At 37.6% G+C, this 24,615-nt stretch overlaps 2 protein-coding genes across 10 annotated transcripts in view; one reads left to right on the forward strand and one right to left on the reverse strand.

The window, feature by feature from the left end:
* Positions 1-737, reverse strand: part of PANK1 (pantothenate kinase 1) — a 43,462-nt gene extending 42,725 nt beyond the window's left edge. For both annotated transcript variants that reach the window (XM_068687974.1, XM_068687973.1), the window contains exons 1-2: positions 593-737; positions 431-500 (exon numbers count right to left, since the gene is read on the reverse strand). The gene's annotated coding sequence lies outside the window, so the exon portion shown is untranslated. The remainder of the gene's footprint in view (positions 1-430; positions 501-592) is intronic.
* Positions 738-778: 41 nt separating this feature from the next.
* Positions 779-24,615, forward strand: part of KIF20B (kinesin family member 20B) — a 36,946-nt gene continuing 13,109 nt past the window's right edge. The window contains exons 1-23 of one of the 8 annotated variants that reach the window (XM_068687957.1): positions 779-902; positions 2,457-2,613; positions 3,106-3,192; positions 3,292-3,408; positions 3,615-3,753; positions 5,239-5,423; positions 6,594-6,642; positions 7,305-7,499; positions 8,945-9,056; positions 9,606-9,677; positions 10,158-10,304; positions 11,717-11,879; positions 12,500-12,754; positions 13,483-13,622; positions 14,138-14,288; positions 14,780-15,047; positions 15,644-15,705; positions 15,877-15,996; positions 17,529-17,694; positions 20,993-22,199; positions 22,635-22,773; positions 23,765-23,887; positions 24,324-24,384. In XM_068687957.1, coding sequence (XP_068544058.1) covers positions 2,458-2,613; positions 3,106-3,192; positions 3,292-3,408; positions 3,615-3,753; positions 5,239-5,423; positions 6,594-6,642; positions 7,305-7,499; positions 8,945-9,056; positions 9,606-9,677; positions 10,158-10,304; positions 11,717-11,879; positions 12,500-12,754; positions 13,483-13,622; positions 14,138-14,288; positions 14,780-15,047; positions 15,644-15,705; positions 15,877-15,996; positions 17,529-17,694; positions 20,993-22,199; positions 22,635-22,773; positions 23,765-23,887; positions 24,324-24,384 — 4,114 coding nt within the window. In that variant the 5' untranslated portion in view covers positions 779-902; position 2,457. Of the gene's footprint in view, positions 903-944; positions 1,071-1,147; positions 2,106-2,456; positions 2,614-3,105; positions 3,193-3,291; positions 3,409-3,614; positions 3,754-5,238; positions 5,424-6,593; positions 6,643-7,304; positions 7,500-8,944; positions 9,057-9,605; positions 9,678-10,157; positions 10,305-11,716; positions 11,880-12,499; positions 12,755-13,482; positions 13,623-14,137; positions 14,289-14,779; positions 15,048-15,643; positions 15,706-15,876; positions 15,997-17,528; positions 17,695-20,992; positions 22,200-22,634; positions 22,774-23,764; positions 23,888-24,323; positions 24,385-24,615 lie in introns of those variants that run through there. The other 7 variants (XM_068687960.1, XM_068687958.1, XM_068687961.1 and 4 more) reach the window with 7 other exon arrangements.

Genomic DNA, 24,615 nt, shown 5'->3' on the forward strand with positions numbered 1-24,615 from the left:
TGAAAGGAACACAGGTTGTTTGGAATTAGCTGAGTTCAGTAACTTCTGTTCACAACAGAAACTAGGGTACTTTTAAAAAATTAGACTCAAAGAGTCTAAAAGAGCTTTTTTGCTTATGTTTAGCAAACGATTTCAAATTCAAAGTTACATCATTTTGTGCTGTTAAAACAGAGCAACTCTTGCAAAACGGCCTGCATCCAAACCCAGATCCAATACACATCTTTTGCTGATGACACAGCCTCTGTTTAAAGAACGATGGGATTACGGGATGTAAGGCAACCTCATCAAAGCTTGATACAAGACCTGCGTAGACTGTTTATTTATTTATTTATTTATTTATTTATTTATTTTTACAGAATTCCTTGCGCTTACACGGCGCTCTTTCATCCAAATGAAAAACAAACCTCTGGGTTCGGTAGTTACGACTTGCCTTTTCCTTTTATTCCAAGGCACAGCAGACAGCCGGTCCTCGTTAGCGTTCAAAGCACCCCTGAGTGAGCCTGAGGAGAAACGTGTGGCGATTGCTGTTAGCGAGAGCTGCAGTCGGTTACCACGAGAGCCGTACGTTACCATTATAAGCGCTGTGCGTTACCGTGCCCTGCCATTCTGTAACAGGACGATCAGGACAGCGATTGGCACTCGCTGCTTTGACCAGAAACCCGGCGGATTTCCCCCGCTGCCGTCCCAGGAGCCCCCCAGGCCGCTGCTCACAGCCGGCCCCCCCACCCCCCGCCTCCCCCCACCCCCCCGGACTACATTTCCCAGCGAGCCTTGCGCCGCATCCATTCCAGCGGCCGGCCCCTTCCCGGCTCCCAGCATGCCGCGCGGCGCGCTGCCGTTGGCTGGATTTGAATAGAGCCCGCGGCCGGTTCGCTCTGAGGCGTCCGCTGCTCCCGGGGCAGGTGAGGGGTGGTGGGGCCGGGGTGAGGGGGCTCTGTGCGCGTCGTGGCGCTGCTGCTGCTGGCCGGGGGCTCTGTCAGGGCGGCTGCCGGCCTGTGCTCACTGCGCAGCCCTCCCGCTGCGGCCCCGCGGCCGGCTGGTGCCCGTTAGGCGACGCGGGGCGCAGCCGTGTGCGTGCTGTAGGCGAACAAGGCGGCGGGTGTGGGGCACACGGGGCTGGGGGGGGGGCTGTGGGGGGGCTGTGGGGTCAGGAGCGAGGGGGCTCTGAAGCGGCCCTGGCGCTGTCTGCTCTTTAACGAGTGCTGCGTGTCCCCTGCTGCCGTTAGGGAGGTGGCAGCCGTACGGTTCTCTGGTGTAGGCATGGGGGTGGGCGTTGGAAGGCTGCTGAATCGCTGCGTCCAAAATAGTGGGAAGCCGGGCAATAAATAATTGTTGAATTGCCAAGACACTTGCTGCCGTGGTGCGTGAGTAACAGCCCAGCGAGCTACTGTAACGCCCGATAAAAGCCGCGAAGTCACCAACTGTCATAGTCACCAACCGTTAGGCTGTGGAATGTCTCTGAGGTCTGTCCCATGTTAAGCTACGCTGGGTTATGTCCACAATTCCAACTGTTTGTTAGGTCCTGTGGAGATAACTGCAGCTTGGATTAATCTTGCAAGGAGCTTTTATTCCAACTGGACACTAAATGCAAAATGTGACAAAGCGGATATGGAACAATGTGGCTGTTCTTATTAAATAGCGTATGTAAACATTTTCTAATCAGGCACTGTGGTTTTGGCAAGGTTGTGGTACACAGAAAAGGCTTTTTCCTGGTAAACAGTTGTGTTGTGGTTTAGCACAGCAGGCAGCATAGCAGCCCACAGCTGTGCATTCACCCCTTCCACAATGAGATGGGAGGGAACAGGAAAACAGTAAAACTCATGGGTTGAGATAAAGGAAGGGGAAATAATAAAATCAAAATAAGATGCACAATGCAATTGCTTACCACCTGTTGACTGACGTGCGGGAACAGGGTAGGCAGCAGCTTCTCCCACCTCAGCCAGCCTCCCCAGTTTTCTTGTTCAGCACTACAACACATGGTATGGGACATCCCTCTGGGCAGTCAGGGCCAGTTGTCCTGGTTCTGTCCCCTCCCAGCTCCTGGAGCACCCCCAGCCTCCTCCCAGGCAGGGCAGCAACAGAAGCTGAAAAGTCCTTGAGTTAGTGTGAGCACTACTCTGCAACAACTGAAACATCTGTGTGTTATCAATGTTTTTCTTCTTCTAAATCCACAACATGATACCATACTAGGTACTATGAAGAAAACTAACACTGTTTTATCTGGAACCAGGACAAGTTGCTTTTCACAGAAAACTGTGGCTGGTCTTAATGCGTTCTGATGTCAATGCTTCTGTCCAAGTATTGGAAGCTTGATGTGCAAGCCATGAACAGTGTGAAGAAAGCCTTCTCCTGAAAGAAGTTATGGGTGTCACTTAGCCTCATGTCATTTGTCAGAGTTTAGGAACTCTACATTATCTAGAAATAACAAACAAAATACTTAATATATCATCTTGCAGGATGGACCCAATTTGGGATGAAGATAAATTTTTCAGACCATCCTACGTTACAAGTGCTGAGCTGCCTCAAAGAACAGGACCAGTAAGTGTGGAAGATATTAAAGCAGATCTCTCTGATGAATTTTCATTGGTTTCATCGAGCTCTGATACAAGCCAGGTAAGAAAGCTTTAAATGCTTACATTATTTTGATTGTTTTAATAAACGTAGTTCTTTCATTGGTAAGAATCATTACAATTTTACAGAGGAGATGAAAAGCTTCTTTACTGTCCTTTTAATTTGAAGGGTATGCATAGGATAGACAAAATTGCGGTGATGCACCTAAAAGGTGCATCATCTTTACATGTGGATGAGGCTAATGTCAGATCAGTGCAGCTTAATCATAAGATTTTTTTTTATGTATTTTGTTCTTGCAATGCAGTATACATATGTGCTATAATATTATTTGTTTTGAGACTTTAGATTATCACAGGGAACTCTTGTAGGGGCCTGAGTGCTTGTGAAAACTGACATAGTGAGTTATTTTTGCTTCCTGTGTCATCAAATGAGTCTATCCAAAATAGCCTAATGAAAACAGCAATGCCTTAACGTGCTAGATATCAAACAGAATCTAGTCAAACTTCTAACTTCATTCTCATCTTTTATTTTAAGAGGAGCAGTTTGGAGTCTAAAGGACACATTGAAGTTTGCCTGCGTGTTAGGCCATTTACATCATTGGAAAAAGAAAATGAATCACAGGTGTGACATTTATTTAATTAAAAAATATATATGCCTTTCCAGTAAGGTGAGCTTTTTACTCTTTTTCATGTCTGTTTTGCTTTTGCTTCCTTTTAATAGGACTGTTTTTTACTGGAGGATTCAACAAGTATTATACTGAAGCCCCCTAAAAATTCCTTGAATCGACTGAGTGAAAAAACTGCTGGGCAGCAGATACAGAAATTCACTTTTTCACAGGTAAATGACTTGTCTTTAAAAGCTTTTAAGTTATTTATTGGGGGGGGAAAAATGTTGCTTGACTTCTATTACTTAATAAAAGCAAAACAAGCAAACTTCTTTTAATCTTTTAGTCTAAGATTAAAAACAAAACAATACCTGGTTCTTTAAAAGTCTTTAATGATTGATTAAATAAAGATATTAACCAGTTTCTTGGTAATGTTCAGGTTTTTGGACCTGAAACAACTCAAGAAGAATTCTTTGAAGGTACAATGAAGCAACCAGTGCAAGACTTCTTAGAAGGATATAATCGTCTTATTTTTACATACGGTGTTACAAATGCTGGGAAAACATACACGTTCCTAGGTATGAGTAATGACTTTTTTTCCTTGAACTAATGAACTAACTTTCTTCACTTAGTAAAGTGAGAATTCCTTCTGGTAGAGTCATTCTAACTCTTTCATTTAGTGATACTACAGAACCTGCATGTTGGCTTCTCTTTAATATTAGCAAATATTAGTAATTTGCCTTTGAAAGTCTCATTCCATAACAAATATCATTAAACTGGCAGCAACTGGAGTCACTACCAGAATTTATGTATAAATACAGTGATATTCATTTGTCAGGCTGTAACAATTTTAGTCAGGTGTCTTGAATGTCAGTGTGGGGCGGTGGGGGGTTGAGAAAAAATACATGTTCTACACACTTCACACATCCTGGTATATAAGTCACTCTACAGCAGGCTAATTTCTTTTTTTTTGTTGTTACTACATTGAAGTTACATACGTATCTTTAATGCTGTTCCTTGTTTGAAGAAAGTATATCTGAGTTTGTTACATTTGTCATAGGCAAAGAGCAAACATTCTTGAAATGTTTGATTACTTTTAAGTATTTATACCTTGCCTCAAGTATCCGAGTTTAGCAATAATATCACAGCACATCAGGAGTCAAGATCATCTATTTTTGTACTGTTAAAGCTCAATCTCCTTTCTGGCCAGAAGATGTCCTTCTTTATTTTTCAACCAATCTTAACAAATGAGGTGACCGGATTTACAGAGAATCAAGTTCCCCTTTTTCTTTATGATACTTTCAGTAGTTCTAGATGCTATATGAATTACCTGATACACAGAAGTAGTAGAAGACAATCGGTATTCTAGTGATCAGTCATTTCAATAAATGTGAATTTCCTATGACACAAGGTTCAGTGTCATTCTAGGTTATGTTCTTTTAGGTGAATTATAAGTGAAGACTACTGCCCGTGAATTCAGTTATCATTACTTGGGGGTGATAATGCCAACTATTTCTTGTTGTAATAGAAACAACATTTCTTTTTGATGTGAACTGGGTTGGGGTATATTATGAGATGTGGCTATTCATTAACTTTTTTGATTAATGCATTTTTAGATTTGATGCTTTCTCAAGGTATTATGCTTCTAGGTCTTCACCATTCAGCCCTGTCAATTCTTACTATTGCTCAATATCTAAGTCTTTAAAAACACATAGATAACTTTCATAGAGCGTTCCGTAACTTTTCCAGTACATGGTCTCACTTGTGTTCGCAATAGACTTTTCAAACTCGTAAGGCTAAGCTTATACAGTTTTTGCTGTCATTCTTTGTGTTATGGTGGATCCTGTACTATCAAAGGAATAGAGCATGAGCTGCTGCTTCAAGCCAATACTTTCCAAAAGCACTCTGACATAAGGACATGGAAAACATTACTTCTGGCTGTAACTGGCCTCCGAATTCCTCATGTATGCCTTGAGATTGGAATCACTTATCTTTGTCCTCATGTATGTGTATGTCTTGTTTACAATAGTAACTGGTATCTTTCTTTTGGATGCTGCTTACAGGAACAGAAGATGACGTTGGTGTTCTGCCAAGGACTATGGATATGCTGTTCAAAAGTATTCAAGGAAGGCTATACCCAGGAATGGATCTCAAACCCCATCGATGTAGAGATTATGTAAAGCTGACTAAAGACCAAGTGAGAGAAGAAACTGCTATTAAAAACTCTCTACTTCGTCTAACAAAAGAGGTAGAGGAGCGCTTCTTTCTATGATAAGCACATGCATCTTAGATAGCTCAGTGTTCCTCCTGTTCATTTTTCAATGGAAAGAGGCTTCTGTGTTTATGCATGGGTATATCTACTATTGGGCAGGCACTCAAATTAGCAGTAAAGTAAGCAATAGAGCTAATGAGCCGTGGTCTCCTGTGGATTTGTTTTGTAGCTGAATGCTTGATAGCATGTAAGCTCTAAGGTTTTTTTTCTATAGCTTAAGCACTTAATAACTTATCCTCTGGGGTTGCTGTTCGTTAATAAAGACTGAATGTAAGTAGCACCCAATCTGTGGGGACATGGGTAGGTCCATACCTTTAAACAGTTTACTGGCTTCCAGGACACCTGGAAGAAATTCATGCTCTTCAGGACATTTCCCTCTTTCAGTTTGGCATTGTGTATTTAAAGGAAGCCAAAAATTATTTTGAAATGGAAAAGGCATAAAGCCAGTGGAGCTTTAAAGATTTGAAACAAAATAGGTTTCTGGTAGTCTTAGCAGATAGCTGTCATTAACTGTTGAGCGGTCCAAAAATACACTTCAGTTGCATGAGTTATCTGGAATTCAACCTGCTTAGTCCAATTACAGTTGTGGGGGCTGTGTCTTACACTAGCATACTTCTTTCTTGGTGTTTTTAATTCAGAATGGATGGTGTATTACAAAAAAGGAGCAGATGCTACAAACTAAAAATAGAGAGTGATTCTTGTGCTATTTTCTTTTTTCACTGGGGAAGATTGAAGCATTTCCTTAGTGGTGTGCTTGGTCTTACTGGGGTATTCTAACCTGTGGAGTTCGTTACCTTGATTTTATCTGTGAGTTAAGTGTGAATTTCTGTGGTGTGGAAGGTAGGTGGCAGTACAACTCACTTTAAAGGCACAGGCATGTATTCAGTATAGCTTCAACAGTCTTTAAGTACTTTAGGGAAAAAAGTCTTCTCTGTGTGTGTGTGGGGGGAAAAAGCTGTGTAAAACTGATCTAGGATGAGTGAGGATATAAGAATAAAATAATGTAAACAGCTGTGTGTAGGTACATGCAGTAACAGTAAACAAATCTGTTCACGTGATGTATGTGCCTCCTCTAATTTCTAGAAGTGTGCTCGCAAGCCGCACTTCAATGATACATCCTAAAGTCTCTGTTTTTTTTTTTTGTAGGTAGAGCATCAAAATACTGCCAACAGCAAAGCACCAGTTGATTCTAAGGGTATGTTTGATACTAAAGAACTACCATTAATAAAACTGGCAAAGATGCTTTTTAAGGTCGATAACTGGCTTCTGGCTTAGGTTAAATGCCAAATGATCCTTTTATTATTATTATTATGACTGAACTGAATAATGAGCAAGCTATCTAGACAGAAAACACAAGGATGAAATGGTTAGGAGACTACCTGTGCATCTACCCTAAACTGGTATTACATGAGGTAAAACTACAGCAAGGAAAAGTAGTGCTGCTTGTGCTATGAGTCCTTAATGGAATCCTGACAGACTTCTACAGTATTTATTTAATTAGAAAAGAACAACTCTAGCATTTAAAAACTACCTAAATAATAAGTTTGCCTCCAGTCAGAGTGAAGTATACTACTCAGCTTAATTGTGTATCTTCTGAAGATATTGAAGAGATTTCAGTAATTCTAACCATTCCTAAAATCTAATCAGATAATGAGCTTGGAAATACATGTTCTAGTTTTAGGTGTCTTTGCAAATGTGTAAGGTAAGAATATGACTTCCAGATGTTTAAGGGGGGCGGAATTTCAATAGAAAGCTTTTTTTTTTTTGAGAAGGCTTATGTAGTAGGTCACTTAATCATTTCTAAATACAGCTCACTTTACTAGCTCTGTTTACTTTGTAATATTTTGTTCTTTACAGACTTGGAAGAACCCTTAAAAGGATCAGAACAATCTAGCACCACAGTGGAAAATTACTTGAAGTTCTCTGTTTGGGTATCATTTTTTGAGATATATAATGAATGTTTTTATGATTTACTGGTTCCTATATCAAATGACAAGAAAAGAAAAACACTCCGCCTGGCTCAAGATGTCAAGGGATGTCCTTATGTAAAAGGTGATTAGAATCTATTGTAAAATGTGGAGCTTGGTATGGAAAATTGTTCTTCCTATAGTCGTGTTTTTCTAGATTAGAAAATGCCTAAATAGATTCAGTGAAGCACTAGAAATGTCCAGTTGAATATGAAAGGCAAGTCTATATACAGCTCTTATCTTCAATATTGTCTTCCCTTTCCCTGCATGTAGGCCTGTGTGGATTCCACAGTCTTCATATTTCTTAGAAACATAGAAACAAGAGAATCTTAAATCTTGTTCTTTTCCATTTAAAAAAAAAAAGTTCTAGAAGTTCTTACCTGTGGTTATAACTGGCTCAACAGTTGGGTTTCTTAGTATCTTCTGTGGAAAATCAGATTTTAGTCACTATATAAGAAAACTTGTTATGGCTACAGATTTACATTTTACAGTACTTCAAACCAATAATATTACAAATTTGATTATTAGTTTTGGGGGGTGGTATCAGACCTCATATATAACAATTCAATCTTTATGTCGGGTCCTGGAAAAAGTAGGGTTTGATACTTGTTTGACTTGTTCTACTTTTTTTGACAATTGAGATGCCAATTCTAGATTATTAAAAGCTTGTTTGCTGGTATTTGGCATGTTTTTATCTTACATAGGCAAGGCCATAAATTGAGAAAGCTGAAGTGGACGTTAAACCTAACTCATTCACTTCTTCAAACACCAAAGTGTGTGAAATAAGAAATAGCCTACTTCGAGCTATGCTTTGGCTTAATCTTGATTATAAAGCTTAGTGTCAGGCTGTTATTGAGAGAAACACTTAATGATTTCGTTTTTCTTGAGGAACCACTTAAGGACTCTTGTTATTCTTTTTTTTTTTCTTGGTCACATGGTATACTTGCCAATACAATTTTGGTGGCCTTTCTGCTGTTGATATTATAAGATCTGTTAGGGTGACTGTAGGTATTAACTCTAGCACATACAGAGATGAAATAGTCATTATGTTGTAGCCAAAATTCCTCACTGATGCTTTTTCAGTTAAGTTGGTGGCCCGAAAAGGTATCCAGATAACCTGTTGTGGGTGTCCTTCCCCATACTCCCAGTCTGCTGGCTGAAACAGAAAGTGGTTCGCGTATTCTGCCTTAATGCAGACATAAGACTTTTGTAATATTAGAGCCTACCTCGGCTTTTCAGTGCTCATGCTAAGGCTGCTTGCTTAATTTGGATAGAACATGCTTTAGTGTGTTGATAGGATGAAATGATGTGATATACCTTGCCCTTTCTTTTTCATTGGAGGAGGAATTTAATCCTCTTTGTTATCATTCTATAATTTGTCTGAAGAGTTTTAGTAAAATTAGTAAAAACATTAGTAAAATGTTTGTATAGCTTGAAAATGTATAATTCTCCGTGTGCATATATTATCCCCAGCTCTCTTCTTCCTGTTGTCTAATGATGGTTACAAAATGACTTTCTTTTTTCCTAAAGATCTGCAATGGGTTCAGATCTCTGATTCCAGAGAAGCTTTTAGACTTCTGAAACTGGGGCTGAAACACCAGAGTATTGCAAGTACAAAATTAAATACTTCCTCCAGCAGAAGGTGAGAAATTTTGAATAACATAGAATATAAGATGGTGTGGGTGGGAAGGAGAAGCTAGAATATGGACTGTGGCTTTCGGAGGGTAAGAGGTTTTAACAAGTTCTAGATACATAGGTTTCAATTCGTCCTCTAACAGCATGTGACCCCATGCTTTAAATCAAAAGGATTCTTCCTTCAAGAAGATGAATGTGTATAAAAGCTAACAATATTTTATCAAATATTCTCTTCAAGGCAGACGAACTTAGCTTTAGTCCATCTAGATGTCTGGGGGGGGGGGCAAAATCCATACAACAAAAATTTATATCCCGAAAGAAAAGCTGAAAAGAATAGAAGGTTTCATGTAGATGAAGACCAAGAAATTCTTCCTCTAAGCAAAATAATTAGTGTGAGTTCCAGCTGTTTAAAAAGTTTAATGTATCTGGTAGAGTAAATGCTTAGATACATGGACAGATTTAACGGGGTTTTGAACAGGTGTTGTAGATAGCAAAGTGTTTTTTCTAAGTTTTAGTCTCACTTCATTTCTCTCTACTGACTTCCAACTTCTTTCAGTCACAGCATATTCACAGTTAAGGTACTGAAAATTGAAGATTTTGAAACACCCCGGGTGACGCGAGTCAATGAGTAAGTTCAGAGCAGAATTCACCTTTTCCTTTGGGATGTGTCATTAGTTGCCTTCCATGCTGGTGTATTGGTACTGTGCTGTACACCTAGTGTTCCCTGGCCTCATGCATAAAACTATGGTTTCCCCATTTCTTATCTATTTGTAGTACTAAGCCTTCTACCTCAAGCTGTCAGGTTGCAATGTTCTATATCTTGCATCCTCTGCTCAGCACAATGTTTCCCTACCCTGCTTCACTCTACTTATGAAGTCATACAAGTCCTCACGGAAGAGGATGAAGGGGAAATATAGGAAGCTTTTTGGGAAGGGGTTTGGCAGGAAGTAGTGTCAAACTTGACTGGGGAAGCAATGCTGAAAAGGTGGAAGGATTGATGTAGATGAAGACTAAAAAATCCTTTCTCTAAGAAAATTTGATTAAAGTGATAAATAATTAGCGCATATTCCAAGGCAAGAAAGCTGAATTTTCCTATTTTTGCCTTTAGATTGTCACTGTGTGATCTTGCTGGTTCAGAAAGATGCACCAAGACACGTAATGAAGGTGATAGATTGAAAGAGAGTGGAAATATAAATACCTCTCTCCTGATTCTAGGCAAGTGTATTAATGCACTCAAGAACTGTCAACAGTCAAAGTAAGTCCTACAGATTGCAAACATGTATATACATATATATATATATATATATATACATAGATACTTCTCATGCATTGCATACAACAGTTAAGCTAGTACTTGAAATATACTAGCTGACGCTGAGTTTCTTCTGGAAAAGATGGATAGACTTTCCAGATGTATAAAGTCTTTTTGATCTACTAAAGTGCTCTATAAATTTGTTTGCTTTGCTTTTTAATTAAATCATTAAATTGTAAATTGGTAAACATGCTGTCATAGGTTTTAGCAATTTAACTCTTCTGAGTTTGGCTTGTCAAACAAATTCTGGAATGACTTTTAAAACCACTTTTCACTACTCTTACTGTAAAAGGATGAAAGTTTAACTCATTTATTTCTCTGTTAACAATTTGCTATGTAATTCTACTATGCCATTTGCTATGTAATTCTACTGTCCCAATTTTCCTCACAGTGATATTGCTACGTTTATCCTAACAAAAAGAATTGTTTTTCCAAATTTTGATGTAACACTAGCCAGATCAGAAAGAATGGTAACCATATGCAGACAAAAAAGCCTACCTGCTATTTATAGGCTAGATTGGGATCTAAATGAGAGTAGACTGAACTTTTTGTATTTTAAACAACTGTACAATATATATTGTCACATCTAGTTGTAACTTTCCAGGAATTCTTTTCCACAGTTTCTCATCTAAAGATCTTTCTTTTCCAGAAGTTGAATGAACTCACTTTGCTCATGATATGCCCTTATGAGCTTTACCACTTGTGCCATTACGCTGTGCCTGACAGCCTATTCACAGTCTATTATGCTTAAAAGAATTTTTTTTTTTTAAAAAAAAAGCTTTGCTAGTGACTTGAAGTCTCCTATCTTTCTGTCCATTCTAGATAGGAAGGATGCATTAAAACTACCAGATTCATAATGGGCTTGAATGTATTCAGAATGTCTTTCTGGTCCTAATAACTTGGAATTCTAACAACATACAACAAATGTTCTGAAGCATGATTTCTTAAAATATTTGACTTTTTTGCAGTTATTTTTCTTAAAATGATTGGTTATTGCTCCTGCTTGTGGGTCACATGTTCTGACAGTGTAACTGCCTTGATATGTTCTGTAGCATTATTCATGTAATTCAACAGCTGTCATGTGAGGCTGTGTGACCTACCCTAGGTTAAATGTTGAACATGTTAAAGGGCTCCCATTGGTAGTTTTACTGTATCCTAACTGAGAAGATAATGATTAAGTAGCAGCTGAAACAGCCATGCAATCTCCATGAGCAGGTGTATCTAGCAAAAAACAATTTTAATTCATATAAATATTACTGTAGTTAGTTATAGCTTGTAGTCTTCCAGCTGGATAGCTCTTATATTGACTGGAACTTTTTTAACTTCTGGCCATGATTTTTTTTTTGTCTTCAAAGGCTGCAGCAGCACATACCATTTCGGGAAAGTAAATTAACTCATTTTCTTCAAGGATTCTTCAGTGGAAGAGGGAAAGTATACATGATAGTAAACATAAGCCAGTGTGCTTCAGCATATGATGAAACACTCAATGTGCTGAAATTCTCAGCCATTGCACAAAAAGTAAGTGTGTAGTTGTTTATCTTGTTGATCAATAATTATGATTTGCATTTAAAGAAGGGGCTCTCTCACTTCTAAGAACATGAATTTAATTACTGCATTTTCTGTCCCCATGTTGTGATCAAATTTTCTAATTACTTTTAGTCAGGCTTTATTTTCTTGTGAAGTGTCTAAGAAGCTCTACTAGAACATTCTTTTACTTTGGAGTGTGAGGGCAGGAACATCCTCTACCAAGAAAATCCTCTACTCCTGCAAAATGTCTAGCCTGAATGGAAGAGGCTTCTTATATTTAGAAGAAACTCCCTAAAATTGGGTAAACTTTGTTTCTCTGCACATAATATAGTCCTATCCAGGAGAGCACGTTAGCTGCCCCATATGCCACTGACATCCGAATTCTGAATACTGTTCAAGTATTGACAAAAGTTCGACAGCAAAGCCTGAAAGGTTTTGGAAAGGTAGGAAAGTGGAGGTTAAGCAGAATGGCTAAGAGTAAATGCAATGATATAACCTTGAAAAAGATAGAAGACTAAACTGTCAGATCAGTACTGGAGCCTTAATGGAAGACACAAAAGCTTCTGAGATTTAAGAAATACTGATTGCTTTGTTCTTTATTTTCTGAGTAGGTTTTAGTTATGGACACATCTATTCTTCCCCATGATCAGTCATTTGGCCAGAAATTGGTAAGAGAATCATCACTACTAAGTGATGCTAAAATTCCTATTCCGAGGAAAAGAGCTACTATTCTATGGGACCGGAGCTTAGAAGATGTGATCGAAGATGATAATGATGAGATGGAGGAACATCATAATATGGAAAGAGAAGAAGAAGAGCAGAAACATGATGAAAATCAAGTCCTTATTGGAAAAGAAGAATATACAGTACGTATCAGGACTACTTCAGGAATTAGTGTAGCACTGAGTCTTGAAAAAACGTATTCTCCTGGTTTCCTTCACCTCTCTCGTATTCCTTTTGATCACCTTTTTCCATAAATCCAGTGTTAAGAACTAAAAGCGGGATTACTCAGATTTTTCATCTATTGTAGGAAAGATGCATGAAATGTGTTGAAATACACACTGAGCAATGACACCTGCAGGTTTGCTTCTATTGGCTTTGTGTAACCTCTGGTCAGTATGTGTCAAGGATTACTTGTGTTCTATCAACAGAGAAGACCTTTCCCTTACATTTTGTTAACAGTTACTTTTAAGATTTTAGTCTCTTTTGGGACAGTGCTTCTTCAGAAAGTTACTTCCAGATAAAAGAGGGAGTAGGGAACAGATCAGAGTCTGTTTTGTGGAGGCTTCATTTATCTCAACCAAAAATGGGTATTTGAAATGCAAGAGCTAAAAAAGCTTAATTTTGCAGGACTTGAAGTTCTTGACAAATGCCATTTCTGTGCAAATTTATCTGTTCGTTACTAGCACAGCACTTTATTCTTCAATCTAATTGTGAATGCTCTTGTTTATGAAGAAGTTAATAAAAGAATTGAAAGAACTTTTTTTTTTTTTTCCAAACATAGTGAAGTGGTGTTTTAGTGTTCGAGGAATGGGGAAAAATCTCACTTCTGGGGAAACCAATACTTTATGAAAAATGCTAATTGTAATTCTAGGCACTGCTGAGTCTTATAGAAGACTTGAAGAACAAACTTATTACTGAAAAGAAAAATAAGCTACTGCTGGAATTAAAAATTCGTGAAGAAGTGATACAAGAATTTTCCCAATACTTTGCTGAACGGGAAATAGATTTCAAGTAAGTTAGCTTTTAATTTGACTTAGAACTATTGCTTAAAAGTAAGTAAATACACTGACCTTTGGCCGTAATAGATTGTACTCTTCTGCTAGGCTTGCTCTGTTACTCTTACCTGTTAATATATCTGTTTCTATTTGTACTATGAGTTCAGGAAAAACACGCTGTATAAAAGTTTGGGGGGCGGGGCCATGGGAAGGGGGAGGCTGTATCTCTGGAGTCCTTAGTGATACTCCAGACAAGACAAGTATTCTGGCTCAAGAAACTTAGAAAAAATGCTTCTAGGATACACTTCAAACTGTTGTAATTCCTCCTTGCTCTGTTTGCTGCCATCTCCCAACTCCATTCCCCCAGCAAATCTTGGGGGAGTGGGGGGAAATACACTTCTTTTTTTAGTGTAAGAGTAGTATTCTGTGTATTATTCTGTCGTACCAAAATAAAGGAGAAACATCTTTGTTTATGGGAAGCTGTGCTAATAACTTAGCAGCTCTTTTAGCTGACTTTCTCTTCTACTACAGAGAGTGTCTTTCTCATGAACGTGAACGGCTCGAAGAAAATTCTGAAAGGCGTCTGGAAATCTTCAAGGAACTTGTAAATGGTTATACTAAAAACCCTGATGAAGAAGAGAAATTCAAGGATCAGTGTTGCAGTGAACAGGCTGGACCTCTGGTATTTTTTATTGACTTTTTCCCCTGAAGCTGTTTTGGTTTTTACTAATTTTTATGGGGTGGGATCCCTTATCAGGATTAGACAGAAGGATTATTTCAAGGATGTTTTCTAAAGCCGTATCCTCAGCAAGACGTTAAATGAAATATAGATAGAAGAGTGGTTGCTGAGTCTAAAGTACACATTCAGAAGTCTTAGCTTGTATGTTAAACTTGAACGCAAGTTATCTGTAATTGTATGAAAGGGAATGTAATGGTGGATCATTAGATGCTATAGAAATAGGGCAGCTGTTACTTGATAATAGGCTTGTATGTGGAGGGAGACAAGGACTGGCAACCAAGTTGCATGTGAACTCACAAGATAGCGTTTGAAGCTGGAACTAAAATTGTCTTTTTATAGTTGAATTCATAATGGTATTCTACATAATTTTTCTAGAAATAATGGTTATTGTGTAATTATTTGCCAATTTTTAATGGATGTGAATTATCTTTCAGGATGGAGAATATAGCGTAGTGCCAGGCACCTGCATTGATCTTGAGGGCATTATTGATTCTCTGCAGAATGATGTCATTGATATTAAAAAGCAGGCAGAAGCAGCACATAGGTACATTGTGTCCCTAGAGGACCCACAGGAAGCTGTAGGTTGGCTTGAAAACCAACTGGGAAAAATTACCACTGAACTAACGAAGACCAAAGAAGAACTGACAAAGAAAACCACTGAACTAACCAAAGCTGAAGAAGAGCTGACACAGAAAAACAGGGGTGAGTTGAGTATAATTGATATGGAAGGCAGAAGAAATAAATAGTTAACCAAGGTGAAATGGAAATAATTCGTTTGAGCGGGAACTGGGGGGGGGGGGGGGAGGAGGGAAACTCTAGAACTGGGAACCATGTTGCATACCAGAAGTGGTAACCTGTTGTGTGTGTATTCAGGTTGAACAACACAAATCTTGGTTGTTCCATTTTAGTTTTTCTAGGACAAGTCTGCAACAAACAGTTATAAACTTTCTGAAGTGTGGGGTAGAATGTCTATGTTATTGATGATTATGTTGTAATCCCTACGCTTTACATGATGTTGAGGCAGTGTTTTCAGGTACCTTGTGGAATATTGACAAAGGATACAACAATGATTTCAACATTCTCTTGATATGACTTACGCTTAATATGGGTTGCAAGACTCCATTATCCTTCTCCAAGAAATCTAGACGACGTTTGAAATGTGTTCTATGAGAAGTTAATGTGAAAATGAATCAATTTATTCAGAAGCTACTTAGGTACACGAGTATTTAGAAAAATGCACTAGTGAGTAAACAATATAATGGCTGCTTATATTATGCAGACTTCTCTGTATGTTACAGACCTTGAAATGCAGATGACTAAACTGGATGAGTCTGCTGAGCAACTTAAAAAAGCAACTGAGGTAATTTTATCAAGAAAATCTTGTGCTTCTGGTAGCTTAAAATGCTTTTTTTCAGTCCGTTTATAGCTCTTTCGCTTGAGCTTATCTGAACTTGCTTTAAAATGCATTGTTTAATTCAACGACTTAATACTACATTAGAAACTGACTGAACTGCTGTTTCATATTTCCAAGAAAATGAATACACAGAATACAAGGATTCAAGAACTAATGGACATTGTGGGGCAAAAGGATGATGTTATTACAAGGCTACAAGATTTAATATCCCATTTAGAAGAAACTGTAAAAGACTATGTAAGTTGTACATATCTCAATTTTCTTTATAAGAAAAAAAACCAAACCTATGCTTGCCATGGATTTATCTGTTTTGGAAAACTAATTTTCTGTAAGTAGTCATAACTTCTAGGTTCAGTCTCAACACGCTTGTTTCCATTTCAAGCAATACCAAGTGGAAAGTGTGTGTGTTGGGGTTGAAATATGAAAGACGAGACTTCAGAAGCATGGAACTAAAATTACTGGAGGACTATTGATGAGACTGAGTAGGCCCTCTAAAGAAACAGCTCACACTGGGAGGGCTTAGGCAGTGGGAACAAACAGATTGTGTCATTGACTGTACTTTGGCCTGAATGAAAGGGAGGACTGAGAAGAAGAGTTCAAATTTAATTGAAGCTTCAGGTTAATAATATAAAGATCAACTGCGTGAATTAGGAACGAAAATATTAGTGTGGCCCAACAACCATCATCCCACAGACCCACTTCCAAAGGAAGAGCCAGAGTATGTACAACCAGGGTATCTCTGCTTTTGTTGTGACTAATAAACTTGCTACTGGCTAATGTACTGCTAGCTGCTGAATTCCTAAAGTGTACCTGGGCAGTGTGTGTAGATTTAAAAATTAAGAAAAAACATGCAGTAGCTTTTTTGAACCTGATGCTCAGTAGTCTTAAGTAGTTCTGAGAACACTTTAAATGGAGTTTACTTTGTCAGCATTCAATCAGTTTCTCTTCCCCTGAAAAAATAAGGCTTTGACCTTGCTTAGCCTTTGACTCCCTATCTCTTCCTCACTGCAATTTAGGTTTTCTATATTATTAAAGCTGAGTGAGAGTCACAATAACTGCTACCTATTATTACTATTTTTTCCAAGAGCAAGGTTCCAACTCTATCCAATGTTTCTATGAGACTGTGTGGCATGACACTTAAAACATGGCCACGAGCCTTAACACTACTAGTAAGATTTTCTTGAAGTCCTGAGGATGAGTAATAAGTCCTTGGCAGTGCCAGCATGGCTTACTGTTTGTGTCATCTTGTAAGAAACTTTAACTCATCTTAACTCAGTTAAACACCTGGTCCAAAGTATGTACAACAGAACTGACCAGGCTTTCAAACTGCATTGTCTGTCATGAATAAAATGATCTGTGCCTTTGAAGTTGATTATAACTCCAAACTATAGCAGACATACAAGCTCATCACTTCAGTGTCGTAAGAACTGATGATTTGTCCTTCAAACAAATTGGCAATTATATAAACTCTGTACATAGGAAATTCTTTTTTGGGTGGTAAACTCATTGATTGTATGTGAATCTTCACATTTTTGCAGTTTCCCAAGCTCTTGCTCTCTCTGCCTTCTATGTTGTCGAAAGCATTGTGCTCTCGGTATCTGAAGGCATACTTGCTCTTGCTTTAAGATATGTAATTGATTTCTGTGGGGGTTTTCAGAGGAACATCTTACCCAGATATTTTTTGTATGCAAATACATTTACAAAATGTACTAAGACTTAAGTGCTCATTTTGTAAAAACTTCAATGTAACTGACTTTATTTTAATCCAGGACAAGACTGTAACTAGCATTAAAAGAAAAATGGCAGAGGAGAGCTCTAACAAAGTAGCTGAAAGCAGCCAGGTAAAGGAATCTGAGGAAACTGTATTGGAAGTGGGAAGAAAGCGTTCATTAGGAAATGAACCTACTGTGGAAGAAGAGCCACCTACAAAGAAAGGTACAATTTCTACCGTCACAGGACAAGGTGTCTTTCAAAAAAACTTGATTCCTATTCCAGAGCAGAAGCCAAAAGTTGCAAAGCGTAAACTTTGTGGTATGAGGAGAAAATCTGTGCTAAAATGTAAATGGAAGTAACTGTTATGTCAATGCTTGTTTGCAGAAGGTCTTATACTGTTCACTCTTAAAAGCTTAAAATAAAAGTTAGTTTTTTAGACTGCTTCCTCTGTTGCTTTTTCCTCATCTGCTGATAAACTCCCAGACTCAGTAGTAATTCTAATCTTCAGGATTGTTCTCATATTAACCTTACTTCCACTTCTGCTCTTCTTCTGGGAGAGTAACATCACCTGCTCAAGTGCTTCAGAATTTCTCAGGACAAGCATCAAAGCTGTCAATGACTTATTAATTGCTCAGTCATACAATACGTGCTGTGAGACCATGTTTAATTCTGTGTGTGTGCTGTGAACACACCAGCACTGGTCAAGATGATAGTTCTGGCAAAGAAGAAAAGACTTCCATCTGAATAGAAGTAACTATTTAAGTCCATAGCTGGCCTGTTGCACAGCTCTTATGTTTGCACTTTCAGTTATCTTGCTTTCTTTACTTTATTTTCAAGTTTCCCAGGGTACCGCTTCTTATTTCTATCAGCGTCATTAAAGTCTGTTTAATCATCAAGATAGAGCTATGTGGGCCTGATTTGTGCAGGCAGAGCTTACAGGTACCATTTCACATTTAACTTCTGGACGCAGCTGGGCTTCAGTTTCCTAGAACTATGGAAGCCATATGCAAAAAGGGAATCAAACATCCCTTTGACACTTCCCTTTGACCCTTTCTTTCTTGCCTCTTTCTTTCTTGCCTTCCTCTTGCAAAGTACGTTTGAGGAAGGAAATCTAGGCCTTGTTTAGATGAGGATGCTGCCCTAGGAAGCAGAGGAAGCAAGTAATTCTCGACAGGTTCTAGGAGTGATTATACAAACTAACAGCCAACAGGTTCATAAAGTGTTAAGCAGAGGTGTGTTTAGTATTGGAACAACATTCACAACTGTTTTGTGCAAGGAAAGGTCTGGAGGAAGAGACTAGGTTTGCCAACAGTAGCCAAGGGAGGTAAAATACTAGTGGGCAAATGGTATGTGTGACCCAGTAGAGCATTTCTGCTGTTTTTACAACTTAATTGAACAATTGTCAAATATCTGAAGTCTCACTGAAAGAAAGTTCTGTCTCTGTCAGAAGGTGGCTTGGTACACCAAGGTACACCAAACATCTCTGTCTCTACCATCTTTGTTTGGAGTGAATACTGGGTCCTAATGGTACCACTTGAAGGTACCATGTACATCAGTGTTACAGGAGGAGGTGGGGGCAGTTGATGAAGCTGGTGTAGACTCTTTAATACACTAGATGGTAGTGGATTTGTTATAACAACTAAAACACTCTCAAAACAACAACAAAAAATAGAAATTTATTTTGAGAACTGACAGTTCCGGCATTGAGATTTTTCTGTTGAGAAATACAGGCTATTCAGTCACTTTAGGTGTTCCTCTTATTTTTAGGTGTTTAAGTGTCTGACTTCAAAACTGAGCTGTGAGATGTTCCATAATGGTTAAAAATACATGTTAAAAAAATTTACCATTCTTGTTAAGTATACTTGGCACAATAGCAAAAAGAGCACAAATATATTGTGTTGGCTGTTTCATAGGATTTTGCCATACTGGTGGCGTGAGCTAAATTTGTTTTAAGAGATGATGTGTTATCTTGGCTTGAAGTTTTTGTACATTTCTTTGGCCTTTAGGTCTTGCCTTCCATGTTTTGGGACGGTGCTTTTAGTACTTCCTGAATTAGAAGATTCTGGACTGAATGGCACGCTATCTTCTTGCAGTAATATTTATCTTGCTTTATAAGCATAATTATGGTTTTCAGCACAAAGCATTGCAATTGCTTCTAATTTCTCTTGTGAATGGCTATCTTCTTCTTACTGTAGGTGTTGGGCTATAAGCTCTTCAATTTCTCTCTTGATGCCTGAGATAACATAGTACCTTATAGTACCTCAGCTCCTTTCCCCTTCAATGAAGTATGTAAAACTGTCTAGTATGAAGAATATGTAGTGTTTAGTTTGATACATTTTCTTGGGCCTGCCCACACAATTGGCCTTTCAGAGGAAAACTATCTCCTAACCCAAAACTTTTAGTCTTCTAGAACTTAAAAGCATGGCTTTACAAGCTAAAGTACTGCTATCATCGTGTTTGATCTAGCAGGAGCTTTTGGTAGGTCTAATTAGAAGAGATCAGCAGGAAGAAAGTGTTTGGTACAATTTGATGACTGTTTTTATTAAATTGGTTGTGGGCTGTCTGTAAGAGTTGTTGGATCAGTTCAGAGGCTGCTTCCATGCAGTGCATGTGATGCTATGTGATATGGCCACCCAATTCCACCCTGTGGTAGGTGCAGTACTTGCAAGAAACAGTATCTCCCTAGAATACATAATTGTCATAACCTCAACCTTAGAGATGGTCAGGCTTTTTTGTACTAAAACATGGCATGCAGGTTACTGAACAGGCGGCTGGATTCTCAAGCACTCATGAAATGCAGCTGGAGTCCCTTTTGATAGAGAGAAAATGCATGTGATTTTTAGTTAATTGCTCATTACTTATGGAAAAAGCAGTCTCAAGCTAATAAAATATTTATGCAATTTGAGTTTGGAAATTTGTATCTCTTTGTGAGAGAACTTTGCATGCGATGCTGTAGGTGTAGGCAGAAGTGGTGATTCTTACATTTTTTTTAGAGTCCAATTGAAAAAAGAGGAGGGGAAGGATAGGAACACAGTGATAAACTTGTGGGATTTCAGCTTCCTTTTTAAAGTAAGGGGACGTTGAGTATGAATGAAACTTCTCAAAAAGCGTATCATGCGTTTGCTCTTCTAAACATAGTTTGGGTGATTAGCTGTATTGAAGGGATTGTTGAACCAGTGAATGTGGAAACTAGATAGAACTAAATTATCTAGCTCATAATATTGGAACATTTTTATAAACTAGATAGGTTCTCTACTAGTGTTAGAGTAGAAGGTTTGAACAGAGCTAAGGCAGAGAATTTTTTCAGGCTGAGGGCCTTTTGGTGCAAAGTACTTAGAAGTCCAAGGCACCTATTTCATGTTAAGCTATTCAGAGGGCTTTAATTACTTTGAGACTTCAAAAGGCCATCTGACGTGAGGGTATGTTTTCCATATTGTGACCATTTTTCACATCATAATTGCTACTTGGTATTGCTAATAACTTAATGATTTTAATCAACCTGAGCTGTATTCATTTTTAGGAGTTGTGAAAGACAGCTGGGAAGATCTCTCAATAGAGCGAGAAAGAACTGAGCACGTGAACCAAAATAGTCATGACAAACATATGGAAATGCTAGCACTGAAGGAAAGAGTTGAAACCTTGGAGAGTCAGATAGCTGCACTTGAAGAACAATGCAGAAGAGAAGAAAATGAAAAAGAAGAGTTCAGTGAGCAGGTAACAAACTTGCAACTTCAGCTCTCCCACTCTGAAGAAAGGGCAACTGGCTTGAGTGAAGAGCTTCAGCAGTATCGAACTGACTATCAGCAAACTGTTTCTGAATTGGATAAACAGAAGACTATAAATAAGGAGAAAGAAGAAAAGATTCTTCAACTAAAAAAGGAAGTAGAAGATGCCAAACAAAATATAATTGATAAAGTGTCACAAATAAAAACAATGCAGTCCAAAGTAGATAAGCTATGTAAATCTCACTTAGAGTCTCATGCTATGGATTTAGTTGATCTAAAGGATTCCTTAGATTATGAAAAAGATGAATTGGAGACATCTCAAATTAATTCTATGGATATGCAGTCCCAAACGACTTCTATAGCAGATCCAAGATGGGAGAGCTCCTTTCACTACAGTGTTGAAAGCATTTGGGAAGAATGCAAAAGTATTATTAAGGCTTCCTCGCAGAAAAGTCAGCAGATCAAAGAACTAGTTCAAGAAGTTGAAAACTTAAAGAAGGGACTCGAGGACAGTGAAAACTGTAATAATCAACTAAAAGTAAAACTAAGTGAGATGACAAAACAAGATAGTCAGTCCATAAAGGAAAAGGATCTTATGGATCAGTTAAAAGAGCAAATCCAAAAGAAAACTCAAGATTTTGAAAAACAGGCTGCAGAAGATCATAGAGTAATTACACAATTGGAGGAGGAAGTTACAAGTTACAAGGTAAAAATAAGAAAACTTGAATGCCTCTTAGAAGCTTTTCAAAAAAAAGAAGACAGCATGACAAAGTTAGAAGAAATACTTAAACAAAAGGAATCTATTATTTTAAATTTAGAAGCTAATACAGTAGCTCTGCAAGAAAAATGTGCTAATTCAGACCAAAAAATCAAAGAGTTATATAGTCAAGAAGCAAATTTGAACGAAGAAGTTGTGCAGTTGACAAACAGCTTGGAGAAGATGAAACACTCTCTTTGGGAAAAGGAGAAATATGAAAACGAGAGAACACAGTCCATAGAACTGTAAGTAAATAGTGAGATAACTCATAGCCCTTTGAGACTGAGTCTGAGTTAAAACTACCTTCTATGAACACTGATCTTCTTTAACATAACCCATCTGCATGTTATCAATATCATTTACTAAACTACTACTACAAGATATCTTACTACCTTGAAATTAAGGGGAAAACAGAAACATACAGGGTAACAGAATAAATTGGGGATTTATAATAGTTTTATGCTGTATATTCATGAGAACTGAATTTGAGTAGTTTGCTTTAGCACCTTAGGAAAAGCTGAAATCTGAAAGTAAACACATAGAATTTGTTATTGATCTTGATAGATCTGAGATACTATTTATTGATAGAAACCAACAGTCAGAGCTTAGCTTAACCTGTGAATGTTGTTTCTTTCAGATGAGTAATAATGTTATTTCTGTCTTTTTATTTCTAACACCAGGCTAAATAAAGATCTCTTGGATAGTTCTGCCCTTGTACAGAGTTTGAAAAAAGATTTGCAGAGGAAAGAGGAAGATTATGAAGATTTGAAAGAGAAATTTTCTGATGCTAAGAAACAAATCCAGCAAGTACAAAAAGAGGTTTGTAGTCGTAGTCAAGATGTTTCTTCTGCAATTTTATTCTTGGTTTTATTTGAAACATGTTTCTCTCAAATCTCCAACTTTGAAGGTTAAGTGTTTCATGTTAAGACTATTTTGTTATACAGCTAGAGTAGCTGTGAATTGTTAATATTTCTGTTGAAGTTGTAGAGAAGATGAGATGCCAAAATGTGGTTTAATATAGGTAATGGGGAAAGGAAGAAGTAAATTTTATTAGTGACCTTGAAAAAGAGTTGTGGGGAAAGAAAGGATGATTTGATTATGGCGAGATACTTTACTATAACAAGTATTATGTCTTACAGTGGTATTTGTGCTAACTTTAAAGCCTCAACCTTCAGACTTGTGGAAAATGAATATATCTGGGAGGAAAAGTGGTATATACCAGAAGAAAGCACTCCAAGGCTTCTTTTCAATTTCAGTTATTTTTTGCATTCGTAACTTGTAGTAATAATAATTGTTAGTATATAGTTATGAAGTGATAGTTTCTTAGAACCTGATAAGTTATTGCAAGAATTTAGTACAAAAGATTGGAAGAGTTTGGGATTGAAAATGAAGGCTTAAAAATGTAATAGTGTCTTTCTTGTAGCTTTATGCTTGCTGACCTTTTACTGCTCAGAGTTTGGTGGTTAATTCTTCTTTATTTGACAAAGAGTAAGGGGTGGTGAAATCATGTCAAAAAACTGTTGTTTTTCCAAATAGACAACTAAATTTGGAGTTTAGATTATGCCATTTGAGTTTTGTTTTTCCTGCCAAACATACTGTAATAACTGATGGAAAATCGTGTCAGAAAGAATGCACAGTATAATGCACATCCAGACCCTGAAATTTAGTTAAGACGTTCATATTCTTGCAATAAATTGATTTTTTTTTAATGAAAGTATTTAGTTATTTAAGTAACTCTAGATTGTATAAAAAAAGCTTGTAACTAATTGTCAGCTTTGTTTGTTGTCTCTGCATTCTACCTCCATTGTAGGTGTCCACAATGCGTTCCGAAGAGAAATCCCTGAGGAACAAAGTTAATGAACTTGAAAAAATCAAAAAACAGTTGAGTGAAGAACTGGATATCAAACAGCGTGCTATCCAGCAATTTAAAAGGGTATTTTTTTTTCTCTTAATTTTTTAACTAGTCTGTTAATGACATGTTCTCTAAGTAACAAAGCTTACAGAACTGGAGGTAAAACTAGAGTAACCAGCTGAAACTAGACATAACAGATGGGAAGTGTTTAAAAGATTATTGCAGAGCACTGGTAATTTTTTTTAAATACAGCAATCAGCTTAGTAAATACATATGTAATACCCTGATTCTATTTTGTGATGTCTACTTTTTTTTAGTTGAGATGTCTTTCTCTAAACCTTTTTTATCAGCTTGAATGCTCCTTTACACTCTATAGAAAAAAATATTTATTCTAGACTGTCTTAAATGTTCCACTCATTCAAGTTCAGAATGAAAAGCATTGTAGGCTGCTACTGATTTCTAGTATGTATGTTTTTCTTTCAACACTCTTCTTTAACTTGCTTTCAATGATATGTAGGAGCAGTTGAGTAATGAGAAGCTGGAAGAAGTCTCCAGACAGTATGAGAATACACGTAAAGGTCAGAAAAAGCCATTACTTTTCTGTTTTTTGGGTGTGGAATGTCAGTGTAATGAGTTGTCATGCTATTAACTACCTTGATAAGTTTTACATATTCGTATAGTGAGACATGATTTGAGAAACCCTAAGCTGAATGTTAAAATGTTAGTTAGCAATTAATTTTTGTTGTATCACTCTTATCATGTGTATTTGAAAGCAGAGAAACAGAATTAAAATAAGAAACAAGTCCTTG

The sequence above is a fragment of the Anas acuta genome, chromosome 7, assembly GCF_963932015.1.
Source record: "Anas acuta chromosome 7, bAnaAcu1.1, whole genome shotgun sequence".
Lineage (NCBI taxonomy): Eukaryota > Metazoa > Chordata > Aves > Anseriformes > Anatidae > Anas > Anas acuta.